The sequence below is a fragment of the Marmota monax genome, unplaced genomic scaffold (assembly GCF_021218885.2).
Source record: "Marmota monax isolate L192 unplaced genomic scaffold, Marmota_monax_Labrador192_F-V1.1 WCK01_AAM20220418_F8-fsc00018, whole genome shotgun sequence".
Taxonomy (NCBI): domain Eukaryota; kingdom Metazoa; phylum Chordata; class Mammalia; order Rodentia; family Sciuridae; genus Marmota; species Marmota monax.
The window spans coordinates 9,163,815-9,184,604 of NW_026692201.1; the positions used below are offsets into that span (position 1 = coordinate 9,163,815).

A 20,790-nucleotide genomic window follows, 5' to 3' on the forward strand; every position below is an offset into this window, starting at 1 on the left:
CTGACATATGGAAACTGCATTAACAGGCATACATATTTGTTTTGACCTGTTTCAATTATCTGCCTCTGGTATGGATTGAATGTATCTCTACAAAGTACCTAAACTCTAATCCCCAGTATCTATTTGGAGGTGGGGCCTTTGAGAGGTAATTAGGTCATGGGCTCTCATGAATGGGATTAGTTCCCTTACAAAAAGAGGAACACATGATCTCTGTCTCCCTCTCTCCCTCTCTTCCCCCCACCCATCCCCCATTTGAGAATCTGACCCTACAAACCAGGAAGATGGTTCTCACCTTGGATATTGTGATTTTTAGTTTTCTAACCTATAAAATTCCAAGGAATAAATTTCTATTTAAGCCACCCAGTCTATGGTATTTTTATGATGGCTACCTAAGACAGCCTAGAAGGAATGGGATAATGAAGAATGGAAGGAATAAAAATAAATATACTTTCAGAAAATCAATAGATATTTGATGAGAAAATAAAAGAAAAAATATTCTAATAGAAATACAAATCAAGTGCCCAGATGGCCCTCAAGTTGTCTTATAGAGAAAAAAAAAATTATACCTCTTAGAATCATAATTTATTTCAGAGTGGATGTCATTCAATTTTAAAGGATTGTTATTTTCTCCTATACCAAGAATTATTCATGGAATAATTCATGGAAGCAGAATTATTCATGGAACTTCTGCTTTCCTAAAAGAGACTTCCCCTTACTCCTTGCTCTTTCTGCTAGTGGAAAATAGCCGTTTCCCTTTTCTCATTTGATCTTTCAAGAGTGCTTAAGTAGTTCATCTCAATTCCCTAAGAATTAGAAGGAACCAGTTTTTCTTTTCCCCTACACTCATTGAAGGTAGATTTCTCAGTCCAATTTTTTCCTGCTCTGAAGGTTCTAGGCACCTCAATGGAACTGTTTTATAAATGACTTGCCCAAAGTGAAATTACAGGTGACATAAACCATTTTATACTGTCCTTTATTTTATTTTCATTTTTTATTTTTGAAACCAGCAACTGAACCCAGGGGCACTTAACAACTGAGCTATGTCCCCAGACCTTTTAAAAAAATATTTTATTCAGGGATAGGGTCTTGCTAAATTGCTTAGGGCCTTTGCTAAACTGCTGAGGCTAGTTTTGAACTTGTAATCCTCCTGCCTCAGCCTCCTGAGTCGCTGGAATTTCAGGCATGCGCCACCATGCCCAGCTCTATTCCCTAATTCTTTTAAGATATATTTGATAAAACTTTACATCTTAAATGACATATTGCTCAACTGCTAATATTCTCTATTTCTTATGATTATTCTGTACTTTCCTTTCTCTGCCAAATAAACATCTATCAGTTCCTCAAGGGCCAGTTTAAATGTCACTCCCTCTTCAAAGAATCTCTACAGGCTTGTTTCCCTCGAATTCCTTAGCATTTTGTTTATATCATTTATCATATAGGATTTAATGTGTATGCTTTGACATGAGGTAAATCTACTTCAGAGGAAAGAACACAAAATATTAGAGCAAGTAATGTTCAGGGCATTAACTTAAAAACTTGGTATTTCTTAGAATACCTGAGACTGGTATAGTCATGTATAAATCAGCTAATGCCTTAATTTAAATATTTCAGTTTGGCTTTAGAAATTTTTAAAATATTAGTTCTGAAATATAGTATGATGATAAGGATAATTTAAAATAATTAAAAAGTAAAAATATAATTTTTAAAAAATGTCAATCACTTAAATACCTTCTATATTCTATATATTATGAGCTCAATTTAGAATAAATCAGTGACGGAGTAATCGATACTAATTTCATTACAATGCACAAAGTTAATATTTAGGACAGTTTATGCTTCAGAAAACTCAGGCACATTCTAAAACATAAAATTACATAGAACTTATTTAAAATAACTCTGGACTTTTTTCTTTCTTTTTTTTTTTTTTTTTGGTACTAGAGAATGCACTCAGGGGCGCTTAACCACTGAGCCACATCCCCAACCCTTTTTACCTTTTTAAAATTTGAGAAAAGAATCTCATGAAGTTGCTCAGAGCCTTGCTAAGTTGCTGAGGCTGTTATTGAATTTGTGATCCTCCTGCCTCAGCCTCTTGAGTTGCTGGGATTATAGGCCTGCACCATTATACTGGAAAGTCTAGCTTTCTTCAGGACAAAATTATTCATGTGAAATTTGCTTCTAAATTTAAGAAAACTTTTTTAAATGACCAAAATGCAAAATTACAAAGTTGAAGAAAAAATGAACTTAACAAAATAATTTAGCAAGTGAATATTTGCTTAACAAATGACTTTGCATTTCATGAAATTACTCCAAGTTTTATAAGCTGTTAAACAAGAATGATAAAATACAACTTACAGAATCTTATTTAAATGTCTTATGACACAAGTTAAAGCAGAAATTTTCCTTTGTAGAGTTTATTAACCCAATTTCCTCATTTTATGCAAAAGAAAACCAAAGACAAAATTTCTTAACTGCTGTATTAGTTTTCTTACCTCTATAGCTCTCTGATTTAGGAATACCTTTATAGAATAATGACATGGACACACACACTTATTCTTATCACCAACTGAACACACATAAGCCTGACTTGGTACTTACTCTCAGGCCACCCTAACAAGTGTGCAACCATTTATTGAATGTAAAATTCTTTACCTTTGCTACCACTCAAACATAAAAAATTGGAAAGGCAGCGGTATTTCAGGTAAACAAGTTATTTTGCATATAAAGCACTAATTAGCATGTGCTCTTGATTCACTAGACTAAAAGTAATGCCACAAATTTAACAAGATCTCCATCTCTTAAATATTTTTGGTGTAGTATTGATAATATATTATAGTCTTTAATATATTGTTTGTGCTTTTACTATAACTGCTGACAGGAATAGGGAATGGAGATTAATGGAAATGGTATTATTAGAAGAGTATCATCATCATAATAAAAATGTTTATTATAATGTGATAAGCCATAATGGGGTTCATGAGGAAGAGAAAGAAGTGGCTAGCACATTCTAAGAATGTAAAGAGCAAGAATTCAATAAACATTTAGTTGGTTCATTAGCTGGCTCATTGACTGAGTGATGAATAACATTGATGGTAGACTCCCCAAACCAGCAAAAGATGGAATAAAGCTTGGTTTTGTTTAAAATCTTACCTAGCCAATTTACAACCTAGAAATAGGTAGTATCTATTGATATTATAAAGAGTAAACCACACTATTCTATTCATATAGTACCTCTTGTTGTCTAGTGAGAAAATGCTTATAAAATATGCCGAGAGGGAAAAGTTCTGCTTGGTTAAATAGGATAAACTATATATTCTGGAGAACCCAGGAGTAAGAAAGAACAAAGAGTTGGAGACTCTGTTATAACTACAATATCCATATTAACAACATATAAGAGCTTATAATTTAGATGAGTAGCAAGGAATTTCATTTTTTTTCCTACTGCTTTAAAGTTTTTCTATTACTAGTGTGTCCGGTTTTAAAATAATGATTCTTAGTTTTACTGAGTAGTAATATTTAGTAACCACCATTTGGTATAAAAGAATAATGGGTAGTTTATACATGATTTGGTTAGAAAACTATGATAACTTATTGATCTTTTTGTGAAACATACACCAACCATCAGAACTGCTAAGAATTCAATATAGCAGCTCACCCCTTGATTGTCTCCAGTGCCATGTTCACACATGGGATCCAAATCTTTTTAGATTGAAATATATTTTCAAAGTTTATATAATCCTTAGCTCAGGATTCAGAAATGTTTTCAACAACATATTTTCTTTCTACTAAGAAAAGGCTTAGCATTTGAATCAGAACATTAAACAGTCTGCTTTCTCAATATCATATTATCTTTAGCATATAGCCATCTTTGGACCAAAAATCCTTAAGAGAAGGGTTATTTGCCAAAAAGGTAGCTTGCTTCCCTCAACACTGAGGCAAAAACAAAAGGTACAAAGTGAGATAAATCCTGGAAAATTACAGGTTATTTTCAGTCATCTTATTAATTGCACAAAAATCAAATATTTATCTCACTTGATTATGTGCAGAAATGGCTTTAGATGTAGATTTAATCTTTCCTTTGATATTTTCAATGTAATGTTTTAAGTTGATACAGGGAATAAGACATAATTCTATGACATAAAAATTATTCTAAGCCAGGCATGGTGGCACAAACCTGTAATCCCAGTGGCTCAAAGGCTGAGATAGGAGGATCTCAAGTTCAAAGCCAGCCTCAGCAACGGGGAGGTGCTAAGCAACTCAGTAAGATCCTGTCTCTAAATAAAATACAAAAATAGGGCTGGGGATGTGGGTCAGTGGTCGAATGCCCCTGAGTTCAATACCTGGTACAAAGAAAATTTATTCTAGAAACTAAAATGTAATTTTAAAAACAGTAACTATGACAGGAGGTAATTAATTATTCATAGTCCCGGAAAGGAAATAAAATATATTGAGTATGAGATTTAACCAAAAGCATAAATATTATTTTAAAAATAAAACATTATTTTTTATTATATATTTTTGTTATATAATTCTCTGTGATTTTATCCATACATGTACCTAGGGTAATGATGTCCATCTCATTCCACCATCTTTCCCCATTCCTGCCTCCCCTTTGCCCCATCAAAGTTCCTCCATTTTTTCCATGCCCTCCCCATTATGGATCAGTATCCACTTATCAGAGAGAACATTCAGTCTTTGGTTTTCGGAGATTGTCTTACTTCGCTTAGCATGATATTCTCCAACTCTTATCCATTTACTTACAAATGCCATAATTTTATTCTCTTTTAATGCTGAGTAATATTCCATTGTGTGTATGTGTGGCTATATATATCACAGTTTCTTTATCCATTCTTCTTTTGAAGGGCATTTAGGTTGCTTCCACAGCTTAACTATTGTGAATTGTGCTGCTATAAACATTGAAGGGGCTGCATTACAATAGTATGTTGATTTTACGTCCTTTGGGTATAGACCCAGGAGTGGAATAGCTGGATCAAATGATGGATCCATTCCAAGTTTTCTAAGGAATCTCTATACTGCTTTCCAAATTGGTTGCACCAATTTGTAGTCCTACCAGCAATGTATGAGTGTGCCTTTTCCTCCACATCCTTGCCAACATTTATTGTTGTCTGTATTATTGATAACTGCCATTCCAACTGGCGTGAGATGAAGTCTCAGAGTAGCTTTGATTTGCATTTCTCTAATTACTTGAGATGTTGAACATTTTTAAATATATTTGTTGATCAAATGTATATGTTCTTCTGAGAAGTAGAAGTATCTGTTCAGCTCCTTAGTCCATTAATTGATTAGGTTTTTTTTTTTTTGGTGTTAAATTTTTTTGAGTTCTTCTTACTTCCTGGAGATTAGTGCTCTATCTAATGTGTGTGTAGCAAAAATTTGCTCCCAAAATATAGGCTCTCTCTTCACTTTATTGATTGTTTCTTTTGCTGAGAAGAAGCTTTTTAGTTTGAGCCCATCCCATTTATTAATTCTTGATTTTATTTCTTGCGCTTTAGGAGTCTTGTTAAGGAAGTCAGGGGCTAATCTCATGTGATAAAGATTTGGGCTTACATTTCCTCTAATAGCTCAGGGTCTCTGGTCTAATTCCTAGGTTCTTGATCCATTTTGAGTTGAATTTTGTGCATGGTGAGATATAAGGGTTTATTTTCATTTTTCTGCATATGGATTTCCAATTTTCCCAGCACCATTTGTTGAAAAGGCTCTTTTCCCCAACATATTGTTTTTGGCGTATTTGTCTAGTATGAAATAACTGTATTTGTGTGGTTTCGCCTCTGTGTCATCTATTCTGTACCATTGGTCTACATGTCTATTTTGGTGCCAATACCATGCTATTTTTGTTACTATAGCTTTGTAGTATAGTTTAAGGTCTGGTATTGTGATGCTTCCTGCTTCACTCTTCTTGCTAAGATTGCTTTGGCTATTCTGGGTCTCTTTTTCTTTTCCAAATAAAATTTCATGATTGCCTTTTCTATTTCTATAAGGAATGATGATGAGATTCTAATTTGAATCACATTGAATCTCTATAGCGTTTGGGGTAGTATGGCCATTTTGATAATATTAATTTTGCCTATCTGAAAGCATGAGAGATCTTTCCATCTTCTAAAGTCGTCTTCAATTTCTTTCTTTAGTGTTCTGTAGTTTTCATTGTAGACATCTTTCACCTCTTTTGTTGATTCCCAAGTATTTCTTTCTTTCTTTCTTTTCTTTTTTTGAAGCTATTGTGAATGGGGTAGTTTTCCTAATTTCTCTTTCAGAGGATTCATAACTGATGTATAAAAATGCATTTGATTTGTGGGTATTGGCTTTATATCCTGCTACCTTGCTGAATTCATTAATTAATTCTAGAAGTTTTCTGGTGGAATTTTTTTGGATCCTCTAAGTATAGAATCATGTAATCAGCAAATAATGATAGTTTGAGTTCTTCTTTTCCTATTTGTATTCCTTTAATTATTTTTGTCTAATTGCGTTGGCTAGAATTTCAAGAACTATGTGAATAGAAGTCGTGATATAGGGCATCTTTGCCTTGTTCCAGTTTTTAGAGGGAATGCTTCAATTTTTCTCCATTTAGAATGATTTTGGCTTTAGGTTAAGCACTGATACCTTTTATAATGTTGAGGTATGTTCTTATATCCCTAGTTTTTCTAGTAAAAAACAATACATTCTTTTAACTTAAATATGTTAACTTTTTTGAAGTCATAACAATAATAAATAATATTGGAAAATATTATTTTGAAAAATCATTAACTTATTTCATCTTATCCATATTTTTTTAAAAAAATTTAAAGTATTGTTTCAGTTGTAGATGGATACAATGACTTTATTTTATTTATTTATCTTCTTATGTGGTGCCAAGGATCAAAACCAGGGCCTCATGCATGCTAGGCAAACATTCTACCACTGAGTCACAACCCCAACCCTCAACCATATTTTATGTGAGAATGTTTATATATTTTTATTTTTATAATTCCATGATATGCTTCATAAGCTTCCTGTTAAAAAAGTAATGATGCATAAATTATAAATCAAATGAATTTAAAATTCCTTTACAATTCATACATCTTAATTTGTTTAGTTTCTTTTCTGCTTTTCATGAAAATCTCCATCAGACATTACTGACACTCCAGTGAATAAGATACTCTTGATTAACACATTTCAATTCCAACTAGTACTAAACTAATTTAGCTCACAAAATGACATACTTGTGCTGGCATATTCTGCTGATCAGCATAAGTATGCAGTTTATCTCTCATACATCTTAGATGTATTTTATCATCATTACGACCTAATTAAAATAACTGTAAAGTAATAACCGACCAAGTTTCCTTGTATTATTTTGGAAAGTCTAGCCCCATACAGTGTAGAGTTACAAGCAGGTTGATTCTTTTGATATGGATTTAGTCTATACATCAAAATTGGTCACTTATATTATCAGCCTTTTCAATAAGATGAGACTATTTCTCAAACCTTCATTACTGTATAGTCACCAGATAGAGGTGCATGGCAATAGACTATGGATTGTGAGTGGGGACTATGCTGTCTGGTGGTCTAATACAGTATAAAAGTTTGAAGAACAGTCTATCAAATTTTAATGATTTGCTTAAAGCAATTTATATCCAGAAATATGCACAGACACATATTTTTCTATGTCTATGAGACAAGTAGGTACATTCCCATATAAACTCTTATAAATTTATTTATTAAAATAAATATGTGAGATTTACAATCTAAGATATAGTATCAGGCTGATTCAATAAAGAGACCAAAAAATTAAATAATTTTAAAACTTAAAGTAACTTTTTTTAAAAACACCTTAACTATTTTTTAAGTTGTAAATGGATACATCTTTTTATGAACTTATTTTTATGTGGTGCTGAGAACTGAACCCAGTGCCTCACAGGTGTGAGGCAAGTGCTCCTCCACTCAGCTACAGCCCCAGCCCAACACCTTAACTTTCCACTAAATAATGCAAAACTATTCCTCCTGTCTTCTTTTTCCCTATTGTATATTCATAATTCCATGTAAACTAGTTCCAGTTGAGATGTGGGAGTCAGTTACTTCAGTTTACTTAAAATGTACCTTTAGGTGTGTATGTGTGTGTATACATACATATATATATTACATATTTAAATGTATACATTTATATATATATATATTTAAACATACATTTATATACATTATATATTTATTATTCATTTAAAAAAATATATATATATATAACTATATAGTTATATATATATATATATATATATATATATATATATATATATATATAGTTATATATATATAACTTTGTTCTTACCCTTCTGGTATCTTGATATGCTAGGGAAGTTTCTACTGATTAAGCAGAAGTCCTTTCAAATTCCCACACAGAGATGAAAAGCTTTGTTAAAAATCTAGCCTATGGCTTGGTTTTCTGATATAACTGGCTGATTATATATAGTTTTACTTTCCTTAGAAACAAAATAACACTATCATATTCATTTGGTGACTTACCTGTAAACATTAAGTCTATATTTAAAGGTACTCAACTCATATCTGAACTATATGCTAGTCTTTCTACAGAACAGATTAAATTGCTTAGAGCCTTGCTAAGTTGCTGAGGCTGGCTTTGAATTCGAGATTCTCCTGCCTCAGCCTCAGGAGCCACTGGAATTATAGGCATGCACCATTGTATCGCGCCCTTGTAGTCTGGCTCTAACTTCAAAATAGGGAGAATCCAACCACTTCTCTTATTGCTATCACATTGGTAGCATAATAATGCCTTCCCAAAATTCTTCAATGTCATCCACACTAGTTTTCTTGCTGCTATGCTTTCCTACAGAGTAATCTCAACATATAACCACACATACAAAAAAACTCTATTAGATGCCTCTACTCCCCATAAAAAACAAAGTCTCTCTAAGATCCTAGAAAGTTCTAAGTGATCAGACTTTCTGTTCTCTGTGACTTTATACCTAACTATTTCCCCCAGCTGACACTCCACTTTAACTACCCAGACCTTCTTATTCCTTAAAACAACAACAACAACAACAACAACAACACCCCCACCATTCTTTCAACTCGGGGTCTTTGCATTTGCTTTTCTCTCAGCCTACACATATTCTTCCCCCAAACATCCCATGGTTCGTTCCTTTGTTTTCTTCCAATCTTTACTCAAATGATATCTTTAAGGTTAAGTCTTTCTCTGGCCACCCTTATGGAACTAATGGAATGCTATATATTTTCTTTTTCTCTTTGATTTTTTTTCTCCTTAATCCTTGTCACTATCTGAAATATCATATATTAAAAATAATTCTTTTGTTTACTGTTTTCCTTATAGATTCTAAATTCTTTAGGGGCAGGACTTTCTGTTTATCTTGTTCTCTGTAGTAACTTAGGGAGGGAAAATAAATAATTGTTGTTTCATGTTGATGGCAATCTTCACAAGTGGTTTTCAAAATATAGTTTGTCTCATGTATTAGAAACAAAACACGCAATAACAACAATAAAATCAAAGGATTTCTAAACTCACATTACCCATATTGAAGAATTTTGATATACTGGAAACTGGATAACTACCAGGACTCTCATCTTAAGATTCCCTTTACACATTTAGAAAAACTTTGGTCCTTACTTGTTGAGTCTCTTACCATATCTATATAAAACAGGAGTAGGACAAATTTGGCCCAACATTTATTTGGGTAAATAAAGTTTTACAGTCATGCACATTAATTTACATGGTATCTATTGCTGGTTTTCTGAAACAAGAAAAGAGCTGAGTGGTTGTGACAGGGACCAGGTGACCTATAAATTGAATATATTTACTATATGGCTCTTTGCAGAAAGTTTGTAAACCCCTGACATAGAACATAAGACAAAGTATTTATGAACACCACCAAGTGATAAGTTATTTTTAAAAGAGTAGAGGCTTCCTAATATATACTTAAGACAAAGCTATCCCTACTACATAGGGAATTAATAATATAATAATCCAGTCTTTATTTTTAATTTCCCAAAGAATGCTTGACCATTTTTGTTTCTGTGAACCAACATTAAGTAAAAAACCAAAACTGTATTATAAATAGCCTTGACATACTTGCAATTTGCTCTATATAAATATTTTATCAAGGGACTTTAATAAAAACTAAAGTGCTCTGGGAAAAATTTTCAATAATATACTTCCAAAAGAAAAACCTAATTTCAAAGTATCTGAAAAATAGCTAAGCTCCTTTTCACAAATATGATTTAAAAATATATTTTATTGTTTCATATTAACTGTTAGACACCTTTAGCTTACAGAAGTAGCATGAAACCAGAAGGAAAATCAAATACTGATCTCGTGTGGCTAATCTAACTTTTTCTTAAATACACATATTGACAAATAATAATATTAATAATAACAACGAGATTTCTAATAGGCAAGTACTTCATTCTTTTTCATTGCAAGACCCAAGTAAAGACTCTCTCTATCCAACACTCCAGTCTTTGTTCCCTGTCCATCTAGTCACTGCTGTGGGGTCTTGAGTTGTCTGAACTGCAATTTTTAAAAAAGCTTATTTAGTTACTCCAGCTGAGCAGTTTTAATTTGTTCTAATAGTTGAGACCAGAAAAACTATTACCACGACTGCAGGATAGCATTATCAAAGCCAGCAGCTGTAAGGCACCTTTATTTTTTTTAGTTGCTTTTATCTTTATACTAGAGAGAAAGTCTTGGTCTATTTTCAACATTTAGAATCCCTGTTCTTTAAAGATTCAAAATTATAGTTTTTAAGAAAGTTGCTTTAGCTTTTTTTTTTTTTAAGAAGTCATCGTTCCCACTACCATCCATCCAAATTTGGTGTATTTAATTCTGAGAAATAATATAATATTCCTAATAGCTGAATTTTTAAAACTATGTATATAATGTTAGATATTATATTTTAGTAAGTAAATTCTACTTCAGATTTTCAGTATACTTCTCATTCAAACTAAGATATATCAAGTGATGTTTTGGTTACTAAGATCTAGGATAATATCTACAACTTATGGGGAGAAGGAAAAGGAGTGTTCCTGGGTGTAGAGTATTTCCAAACATGAATTTCTGAAATTGTCATGGTCAGAAAAGAAAAGAATAAAGTCAAGTCATTGGAAGAAAAGACAATACCAAGGTTAATAAGAGAAGGAAATTGACAAGATATGTAGATTATTTAAATATATGTATATAATATAAATATATGTAGATTATTTAAAAATAAATATTAGTGTAAAACAGATGCTGCTGATTTAAAAAAATGGCTGGCTTTAGATAGTCTGACTAGAAATAGCAGAGCAAATGAATACAGATCTTCAAAATATAGAACTTTATTTCCAAAAATATATTAAATAAATCCCAGAAACATTTAACCTGGAGCTTTTAAAAATCTCTCTTCTTGTTTTTCAGTTTCAAGTGTTAGATTAATATTATATAAAAAATTTCTCATTTTTGATTCATTTTGATTCTTTTTCTTTTAAACTATTTAGAATATTTTGTTACTCTGAGCTTTGTTTTTGTCCTATTTCTTTATACATGTTATCTCTATTGAGCCTTTTCTAGTCAATAACACCACCGTGGAGAAAAAGGGGAATTTTCTTATAATATTTTCCCTTCTTTTTGTATTATTACTATGTCAAAGCATTAGGTCAGCTTGCTACAGCGCAGTCTTGCTAAAAATAGCACCTTGGAAAAAATCCTGAACACATGAAGACGTCTGTGAATCACCACTAGATGGCAAAGCAGATTTACCATTGTTAATACTAATCTTGCAAATAAACTGTGCCCCATAAATCTGCTGTAATATCAAAGAGTTTTGATCAATTTAGATTCTAATATATGGATGACCACCTTGGTGTGAAACTAAATTACTTGGAATACTTTATTTTCAACAAGTTTTTATAATCTTAGTCATGTAAAAGCCTTAAATTTATAATCCAATATCAATACATTAATAGATTTAAACAGTTTCAGTTAAGAAAACTAAAGTTTTAGTGACTAGAATATAGCAAAAGTATCATTATAAAAATCAAAACAAGGCCGGGTGTGGGGGTGCACACCTGTAATCAAAGCAGGCGGAGGCTGGAGGATCGCGAGTTCAAAGCCAGCCTCAGCAATTTAGTGAGGCGCTAAGCAACTCAGTGAGACCCTGTCTCTAATAAAATACAAAATAGGGCTAGGGAAGTGGCTCAGTGGTGGAGTGCCCCTGAGTTCAATCACTGGTACCCACCCCCCACCAAAAAAAATCAGAACAAAATATAATATTTGATAAAAATGGACAAGTCTATATAGTCTTTTACAGGTTCAAATTAGATGTTTACAAGTACATGCCATATTAGTTATAGAGTATCTGTTAGCACCTATTAAAAGTTTATATTTGGATTATTTTTTTTAATATTGGAGATTGAGCTGTGCTGCTGAACTTCATTCCTAGTCCTTTTTATTTTTTGAAATGGGGGTCTCCTTAAGTTGCTTAGGCTGGCCTCTAACTTGGCAACCCCCCTGCCTTAGCCTCTTGAGTTGCTGGAACTGCAGGCATGCACCACCACACCAAGCTATATTGTTTTCATATAAGATATATGAATGTGTTTAGTTATTAGAGTGATAAGCAAGGTATAGTTTCCATCGTTAAAGCTTCCGATGATATAGAGCAGGAAAAGGAAAAAATAAAACGTTTTCACCCTTTCTCAGAAATTTTTCAGTTGAAATAAGAAATACCCATTGCTTTAATGTTCTATGTTATAGTAAGGTCACAAGAGAAGCTTCTTTGTTACCCATAAAATTATGCGATCTTACAAAATAACAGAGTTAACAGTCTTAATGTTTCAAACCATAAAAGAATAAGTACTTTTCCCTTGTTTTATGTAGAACACTTTATTGAATTATTTTAATCATTATACATATACAAAAAGAAAATCTAATGTATTTATAAAATACTCCTTCCCATTTTAATAAAATTATAGAAATTGAAGCCCTTAGCCTGTCTTTTTGTAAGAATGCTATGAGAATGAATAAACAGCAGGTTGATCCTATTAATACATAATTCAAATTTCTTAGTATACAATGAAATTTTTGAATAAGACTTTAGCACAGGGACAGGAAAGTTACAGACTCAGTTCTATGTGCCGCTAAAGAATACTCACACCACATTATAATACGATATTTTATTTTACAAAAACTGCCCAACTCCAGTTAGCTATTTGACCACCAGTTAGATTTATTGTCTTCCCTCTTATCCTGAACAGCCAGACTTCTTGATGTAAGAAAGCTGCTCTAAAGTCATTCACCAATTCTATGGCAGCAATCATTTAGAAATTTATAGGATTTCTTATATAAATCACTCCATTGATAAAAAGGTTCCAAGTAAATAACTGTCTTACTTTAAATGACTTTAAATATGACTTCATATGAATAACCTGATACCATCTTTTCCATGTCTAAATAGTCCCACTGATTATACTTAATTTTTCTCCTGCTCATCAACAGAAGATCTCATTGCAATAAAAACATTAAAGTTTAAGTGAGAACAATGTTACAAAGAAAAAGTCTCTAACCTAAAGCTTAACTGTCAGAATGGACCTATTAAATGTATGGAGTATTAATCATAATAATTTTTTAGAGTTGTAATTGGTTGAGTTTGTTATGAATTCATTAAGTGTAGAATATGTGATAATTCCACTTGGTAATGAATTTAAGTCTACACATGGAAAGGAAGAGACTTATTGTATAATGGAAACAGGAATAAAAGGAATATGTTTATTTAGGAAAACTGTTTCATTGTACTCTCAGAGAGAGTACAACTCAGAACTACTTAAGTTAGTACCTGATGTGCCAGTTACAAATTATTATTCTTTAATTTATTGATTTAATTTTAATAGGCTTAATGCTCTTATGATCTAGTCCCATTCCAGCTACTCTCAAATAAGCTTTGCATTTTCTAAGAATATAAATATAAAATATTCTTGAAGTCTACCTAAAGATAAAAGACAATAGGAGGTAACTACTGTTAAGAATTTAGTAGTTAAACCAAGCTGAGAGTCTACAAAAACTGTTTAGACTTCCTTTGGGCCAAGGGTTCCCTTGTAATCTGAGTAGGGCCTCAGTCTCTGCTACCCACCAGCTTTGTGGACCTAGATAGTTGAAGACACAGCCTGTTCTTTTTTAGTTCCTTTCAATTTCCTTGCCCCAGCCTTGTGCACCATGTGTACCTAAATCTTGAATATTATGGTTTGTGAACTCTGAAAAGATATCCCATCACAAGTTCTCTATATTTGGATTATTCTTGGAGGACAACACCTTTTTGGAACAATTAAAAATTGGTATTTGGATAAGAATTATTAATATTAGCTGCTATTTCTACTCATGAAAGTCAGCTATACTCTATAAACAACAGACATTATGGCCAGAATCATACTAGGGTATAGTCCAATTTAGGAAATACTCGAGTTGTCTGATGCCATTACTCTTTTTATCAAAAGACATTAATATCATATTTCTTTCTTAAAAGTTGAATTATCTGAGTTTTTCAATATTTCAGAAAGGCATTTCTATGAACACTGGATATATTTAAAAGTTGCATAGGTGGAAAAAGCAGTTGGGATTACATGGAATAGTCTGCCTGGGTAAAGAGGAATGACTTGTGCATCAAACCCAAATGCATCTAAAACCTTTTCTACCTCCATCTTTCTTTACACAGATAAAGCATTAAATTTATCCAGAGGTCCAAAGTAGGAACTGCAGATTCTTTCAACTCTTTATCTTCTACCCTTAATCTGGTTAATCAAATAAGGCTTATCAAACATAAGCATAAACTATTTCTTCCTTTCCAAACCTATTGCCCCAATCTTAGTAGGTTCAGAAAGTCTCTTCCTTGGTACTATAATAAACAACCTGTTGGTACAGCTGCACCCAATACCTGGAATGGGTTCTGTTCCCTTTGTTCATCTTTTAAATGTGAATCATCTTATCTTTTCATTCTTTACTTTCTCCCTAGACAATTAATATATCCCTGTGGATTCAAGTACCATTAATAAGATGATGATCTTGCAATTTTTATCTCTAGTTTAAATCACTGTCCTAGGCTTTAAACCTGTAGGTCTATCTGCTTAACATATATTGCTGACTGGCTGTGCCACAGGGGACCTCATCTGCCCCATCTCAAACCTATTCCCTATGTTGTGCTCTCTATTTCAGAAAATAATATGCCTATTTATTCAGATTAGAGCCAGAAACCAGGATATTATCCTTAAATGCCTTTATTCCTCACCCCTACATATTTATTTCTGTTGCTCAAATCTGTTGATATCTCTCCATATTCATGGTCACTATCTTAGTTAAGGATATTTTAAATCTTACCTGGATTGCTGTAACAGCCTCATAAATAGTCTCTCTACCTCCAGACTTATTCCTCTGGAGACTTGTCCCTCTGCAAATCTGGAGTGAATTTTTTTTTCTAAAAATGAAAGTATGAATGAGCCTGTCCCTGTCCTGCTTAATCCTTCAATAGCTTATTACTGCCCAAAAGATCAAGTTCCAACTCTTCAGTAACTTACAAATCCCCTTAAGGTCCCTTTTAGGTCATATCTCTAGCTATATTCCCTTCAGTTAATTAAGCTCCACTTTTCCTGATACATTTAGTCTCTCTCTTCTAAGACTTTATAATTTATTTTTCCTCTGCCTACAGTATTCTCCCCCTATTTCCTTGCCTAACAATTTATCTATAGATGCCAATTTGGATTTCATTTACTATTTTGACAATACCCCCCTGACTATGCCTCTTTCAAGACAGGGTTTGGTGGTCGGAGTTGCTCTAAGAGGAAACTTTACCCATTTACTATAATAATTTTCAAAATTTTTGTACTCTAATTGCCTCTTTTCTATTTCGCCATACTATAAGTTTTTGAGGGAAGGGATTTGTAAACACTTATATCATAGATGTCTACCAGAAAGTTTGAATCTATTGCATATTCAGGTCACTGCCCTTCTTAGAGATTTCTGATGGCTCCTAGAGGCCTACTGAATACACTCAAGCTCTTCTCGTGGCACATAAGGCCCTTTTCAATGGACTGACTACACATGTTTTCCAATTTCATGTCCAGGAACTTCTGTTTCTCTCCCCCCCTCACTTTTTGTATGCTTTACTCGCAATACCTTGACACAAATCATTTTGATGATGCCACACTTTGGCTTAAAATGTTCCTACTTTATAGAATGTTTTTCTGTACAAATTTTTCTAAACCACTCTTATCTCCAACTCAGACTTAATGGCTCTCTTCTTGCTCATCACAGAACTTTTCATATTGTTACTTATTTTTGATAATGTCTTATCAAATGGGGGATGTTTATATGTGTCAAAGTCTTCTACAATAAGCTTCAAGAGGGTATATACTATACCTTTTAATTTTTAATAACTACCACAGTGCCTGGTATCTGTGGTACTCCAATATTTATCAATCACACTGAATTAATAAAAACAAAGACAATGCTATTTCAAGTACTCTTAACAATACTTTGAGAAAGAAGATAGGTAAAAGTTGAGAATGGTTTATCCTACCAAATGTGAAAATGAAAATATATAGATTTATACATCTTAGCATAATCCTAGAATAAAAAAAATTTGGTTTCCTTCCTGACCTCTCTCCTCTTTAAAAAGTGCCAGTTACAGAGCTTCTACTAACTCTCAAATTAAAAAAAAAAAAAAAAAAAAAACAAATCTTCTAATTTACTCCCTAACCCCCAACTATCTTTGGCAATATAAATAAGAGCATCAGGAAAAAAAAAAAAAACTTTAAACCAAAAATATTTCATCAATAACAGTCAACTGTAAACTTCAAAGGTAAACTTAATGGCACAGGTCCAGACTGCTTTGATTTAAATCCCAGCTCTACAACTTTCTGGTTTTGTCCAAATCATTTATCAATCAATCAATGCCTTGGTTTCTCCATCTGCACAGTGGGGATAAGTTTATATATGTAATACATTTAAAACCCAGTTGTAGTTACTAAGAGTTAGCTATTATTATTATTATTATCTTAAATGGTGGCTGTTCATTTAATAATCAAAAGTTACAATCTGTTTCTAGATTTTAAGAAAGGTGCCCCAAGACAGAATGTGAGCTTTAAAAAGACATAAAGATTTTAGACTATTTGGGTATTAGTATAGAGCAGCTGAGCAAATAAGCATGTCTTAAAATACCAGAGTTGGTTCTAGGTTCTAATTAAGATCTTTTAATTCAATTGACTTATTTCCCAAAATTATAATTTTATTTCTCCATGTTCATAATTGTAAGCACCCTATAATGATGGTATGGATTAAGTAACAAATGATTAAAAAGGACTTTTAAAATAGAAAAACTGAATTGATGAACTTATAGGTACCTAATGTAATTAACAATATAACATACTATATTAATTCCTATAACACCTTCCAGTTCTAGCTCTCAACTCCTAAATTCTTAATTTTTTCAAAAGGTATTATAAATTTATGTATAAAAATACAAATTTAAAAATCTGTATTAGTTTGCATTAGAATATTATCAAACTTAAGATGTGGATACCATAAAATTAAAAAGTGATGTATTATAGTTATATAATCATTCCTAAAAGTGGTCTTACTGAAATTTAAAAATACTAACATATTTGAAAATCTGATTTTAAAATGTTAAATAATTATATTAATAAAAATTCCAGCTTAAAGCCACCAAATGATCCAAAAAATATTTTGATATAGCCTATAATTCTTGTTAGATAGATTAGGATTTAGCTATGGTGTGATAGCACAGCCAAATCTTGATTATCTCTAGTCTGTGGCAATATGGGTATCTTGGATAGTTAAAAATCCATCTCTTCCCAGAATATTATCTTCAGTCTCTCCCACAAAGTATTTACCATAGTTAATGGCTTATTTGCATTTAAACTCCTTTTCCTTCTTAACTGAACAATGAAATTGCTTAATTAATTAATTAACAACAAATAAAGCATAGGAAGGAAAGACAATATAATAGCCAGACTGAACAATCAAGAGTTGGCTGCACAGTATTACATTTACTTTAAGAATTAAAATAGCCTCATCCTACTTCATTATCTTTAAATGAAATCAAACAGGAGTTCCTATGCCTTAACATTCCTAGTCAGAGTTTCTCTGAGTACCTGAAAGAACCCTGGTGGTACAGGACCTACTGGCATGCCATCTCCTGGGGGAATGTTTCCTAGCACTGGACTGGGAGCTGCTGCAGCACTCTGCAAAGAATAAAGGAGAAACAAACCTATATCATTACAGAGAAGGCACAAAACCAAAGACTAATGATAATCGATTATAGGAAGGGATAGTTTTTCATTCCTGGGAACAAACATTGGTAATTTTCTGCATTCTGGAAGAATACTAAGATACAACATAGTTTATTAAATGACCACATTGGTTGATTTTAACAGGTATCTTTAAACTTTGTGAGGTCAAAGAAATTTAATAAGATGATATATTTGAATAACATTTTAAATGCCAATGGTACTATGACAAAATGATAAAGGTTTAAGTAAATGCTTTAGGGCACAAACATCTGAAATGGCAACCTCAATAAGGAATGGTAAATATTTAGGTAAAAATTTTGAAGATTGTGCTTGTAGGAGTTGGTAAACAGAACTCTAATTTTTTTTAGAATATACTTTCCTATGTTATAAATAAGTATAATTCATATTCTGTCTATAGATGGCATCACATTCACTTTCTGATATATTATAAATGATAGTCAAAATATAACTATGGATTGGTGGGGATGAAAATGTAAGTATGACATTGAGGGAAAGAAAAAAAATTAAGATTTGGAGAGATTAGTCTCAAATTATGAAAAACATCAGATTATAAAATGAAGTAGACTTTGAATTTTTCAAACTCTTTCATGGAATTCTAGCATATCATGAAATAAAAACTGTGATTCAGACTCTTTGTAATCAATCAAGGTTACAGATTTAATACTTAGATACAGCGGTTACATATACAACTGTTCTACAACTTTTAATTTTATCACTCAACCTCTTTAGACATATTACAAGACATATTACAAGTCAAGAAAGGACCAGATAGGAATGTAAATTAGTACAAACATATGGACAATAGTATGAAGAGTCCGCACAAAATTAAAAATAGAATATTGTACAATTGGCAATCTTTCTATTGAGTTTATATCCAAAGGAAAATAAATTAGAATGTTGAAGAGACATCTGCACTACTATGTTTACTGCAGCACAATTCACAATAGCCAAAATATGGAGTAAACCTAAACGCCCATAATTGGTTGAAGGAATAAAGAAAATGTGGAACATACACAATGGCATATTATTCAGCCATAAAAAAGATGATAGTCTATCATTTGCTAAAACACAAATGCCCAGAGGACATTATTCTGTTAAGTAAAATTAGCCAGGCAGAGAGACAAATACTGCATGTTTTGACTCTTATGTGAAATACAAAAAAAGTTGGTTTCATACAAGTTGAGAGTAGAATGGTCATTACCAGAGGCTAAGAATAATAAGAGGAGAGGCTGGTCAATATTGCTGTTAGTACTAAAAGCTAGACATAAAGTGTAATTATTGTTCTAATTAAATGCAGAATAGAAAATTATTTCAGAATAAAAAGACATGTAAAAACATGACAAATGTGGAAATCACAATGTTACTCAAAATACGTGTGTGTGTGTGTGTATTTAGTTGCAGATAGACACAATACCTTTATTTTATTTATTTGTTTTATGTGGTGCTAATGATCAAACCCAATGCCCCACACATGGTAGGCAAGCACTCCACGACTAGGCTACAACCACAGCCCACAGTGTTATTCTGAAGAAAAAAGTTCTGGTGTTGTGTCATATGATAGGGTGACTTTAGTTAACATAATGCCACAAATGGACAATAATAGGAAGACAGACCAGTTTGAATCTAACAGTTTTGCTATGAAATCAAAACAAGAACTGCCTCTAGTATACACTGCACTATCCTCATTTATATCAGTGCATTTATTCATACATTCATAGTCCATTGGAAAAATCTCAGTATATTTATAGAACATATTTCCTGGTATATTAATTGAAATGGTTTTAAAAAATGAAAGGCAGAGTGTTATTTTCATTTTAACTAAACTTGTGTAAAATATTAATACATAGAATTAGAGTAAAGGAAAAAAATCACAATCAAACACTTTTAGTTTAAATATGTATGAATACATCCAGATCTGGGAAGTAAGATTTGATCTGTATTTTTAAGGGTGCCAATTATTGCAATGTGGAAATTGTTCTTAGTACTAAAAGCCAGACATAAGGTGTCATTGTTGTTCTAATTAAATGCAGAATAGAAAATTGTTTCACAATAAAAAAGACATGTAAAAATGACAAGTTTAGAAATCACACTAGCCTATACTTTCATAGAATGTATATTATAACATTGAGCATGTTTATCAAATAACAAAATAGAATTAACTGAATTACTGTGACTTCTTCTGTAGTTCTCCATTCTACTTGCCTCAAAAGTATATATAGGAAGTTCCTGTTTATCCAAAGGGGAAAAAGATTCATTTGCATATAAACCAAAATTCAATAGGTAAAGAAATTGGTAAGAAACAGGCAAAATTCACAGTTAAATATTTGCCTATTAACTTTTTTTTGGGGGGGGCAGACTACTTTGTTTGAAGGAATATAGTATGCCAGCTTTTATTCTTTTAAGTCTTCTTTGTATCTTTATTTTCTTGCCATCATTTAAAAGTGAAAAGAAAAGATTCAGATGACTATTTCAGCAAGTCTT

The 20,790-nt window shown here is 32.1% G+C and overlaps 1 protein-coding gene across 15 annotated transcripts in view; it reads right to left on the bottom strand.

Moving 5' to 3' along the window:
* Ssbp2 (single stranded DNA binding protein 2) overlaps nucleotides 1-20,790 on the bottom strand; it is a 322,386-nt gene that overhangs the window by 70,436 nt on the left and 231,160 nt on the right. For 13 of the 15 annotated variants that reach the window (XM_046428015.2, XM_046427996.2, XM_046427987.2 and 10 more), the window contains one exon: nucleotides 18,151-18,240. The exons of the other annotated variants lie outside the window; for them this stretch is intronic. In XM_046428015.2, the coding sequence (XP_046283971.1) occupies nucleotides 18,151-18,240 (90 nt within the window). The remainder of the gene's footprint in view (nucleotides 1-18,150; nucleotides 18,241-20,790) is intronic. 15 annotated transcript variants of the gene reach the window in all.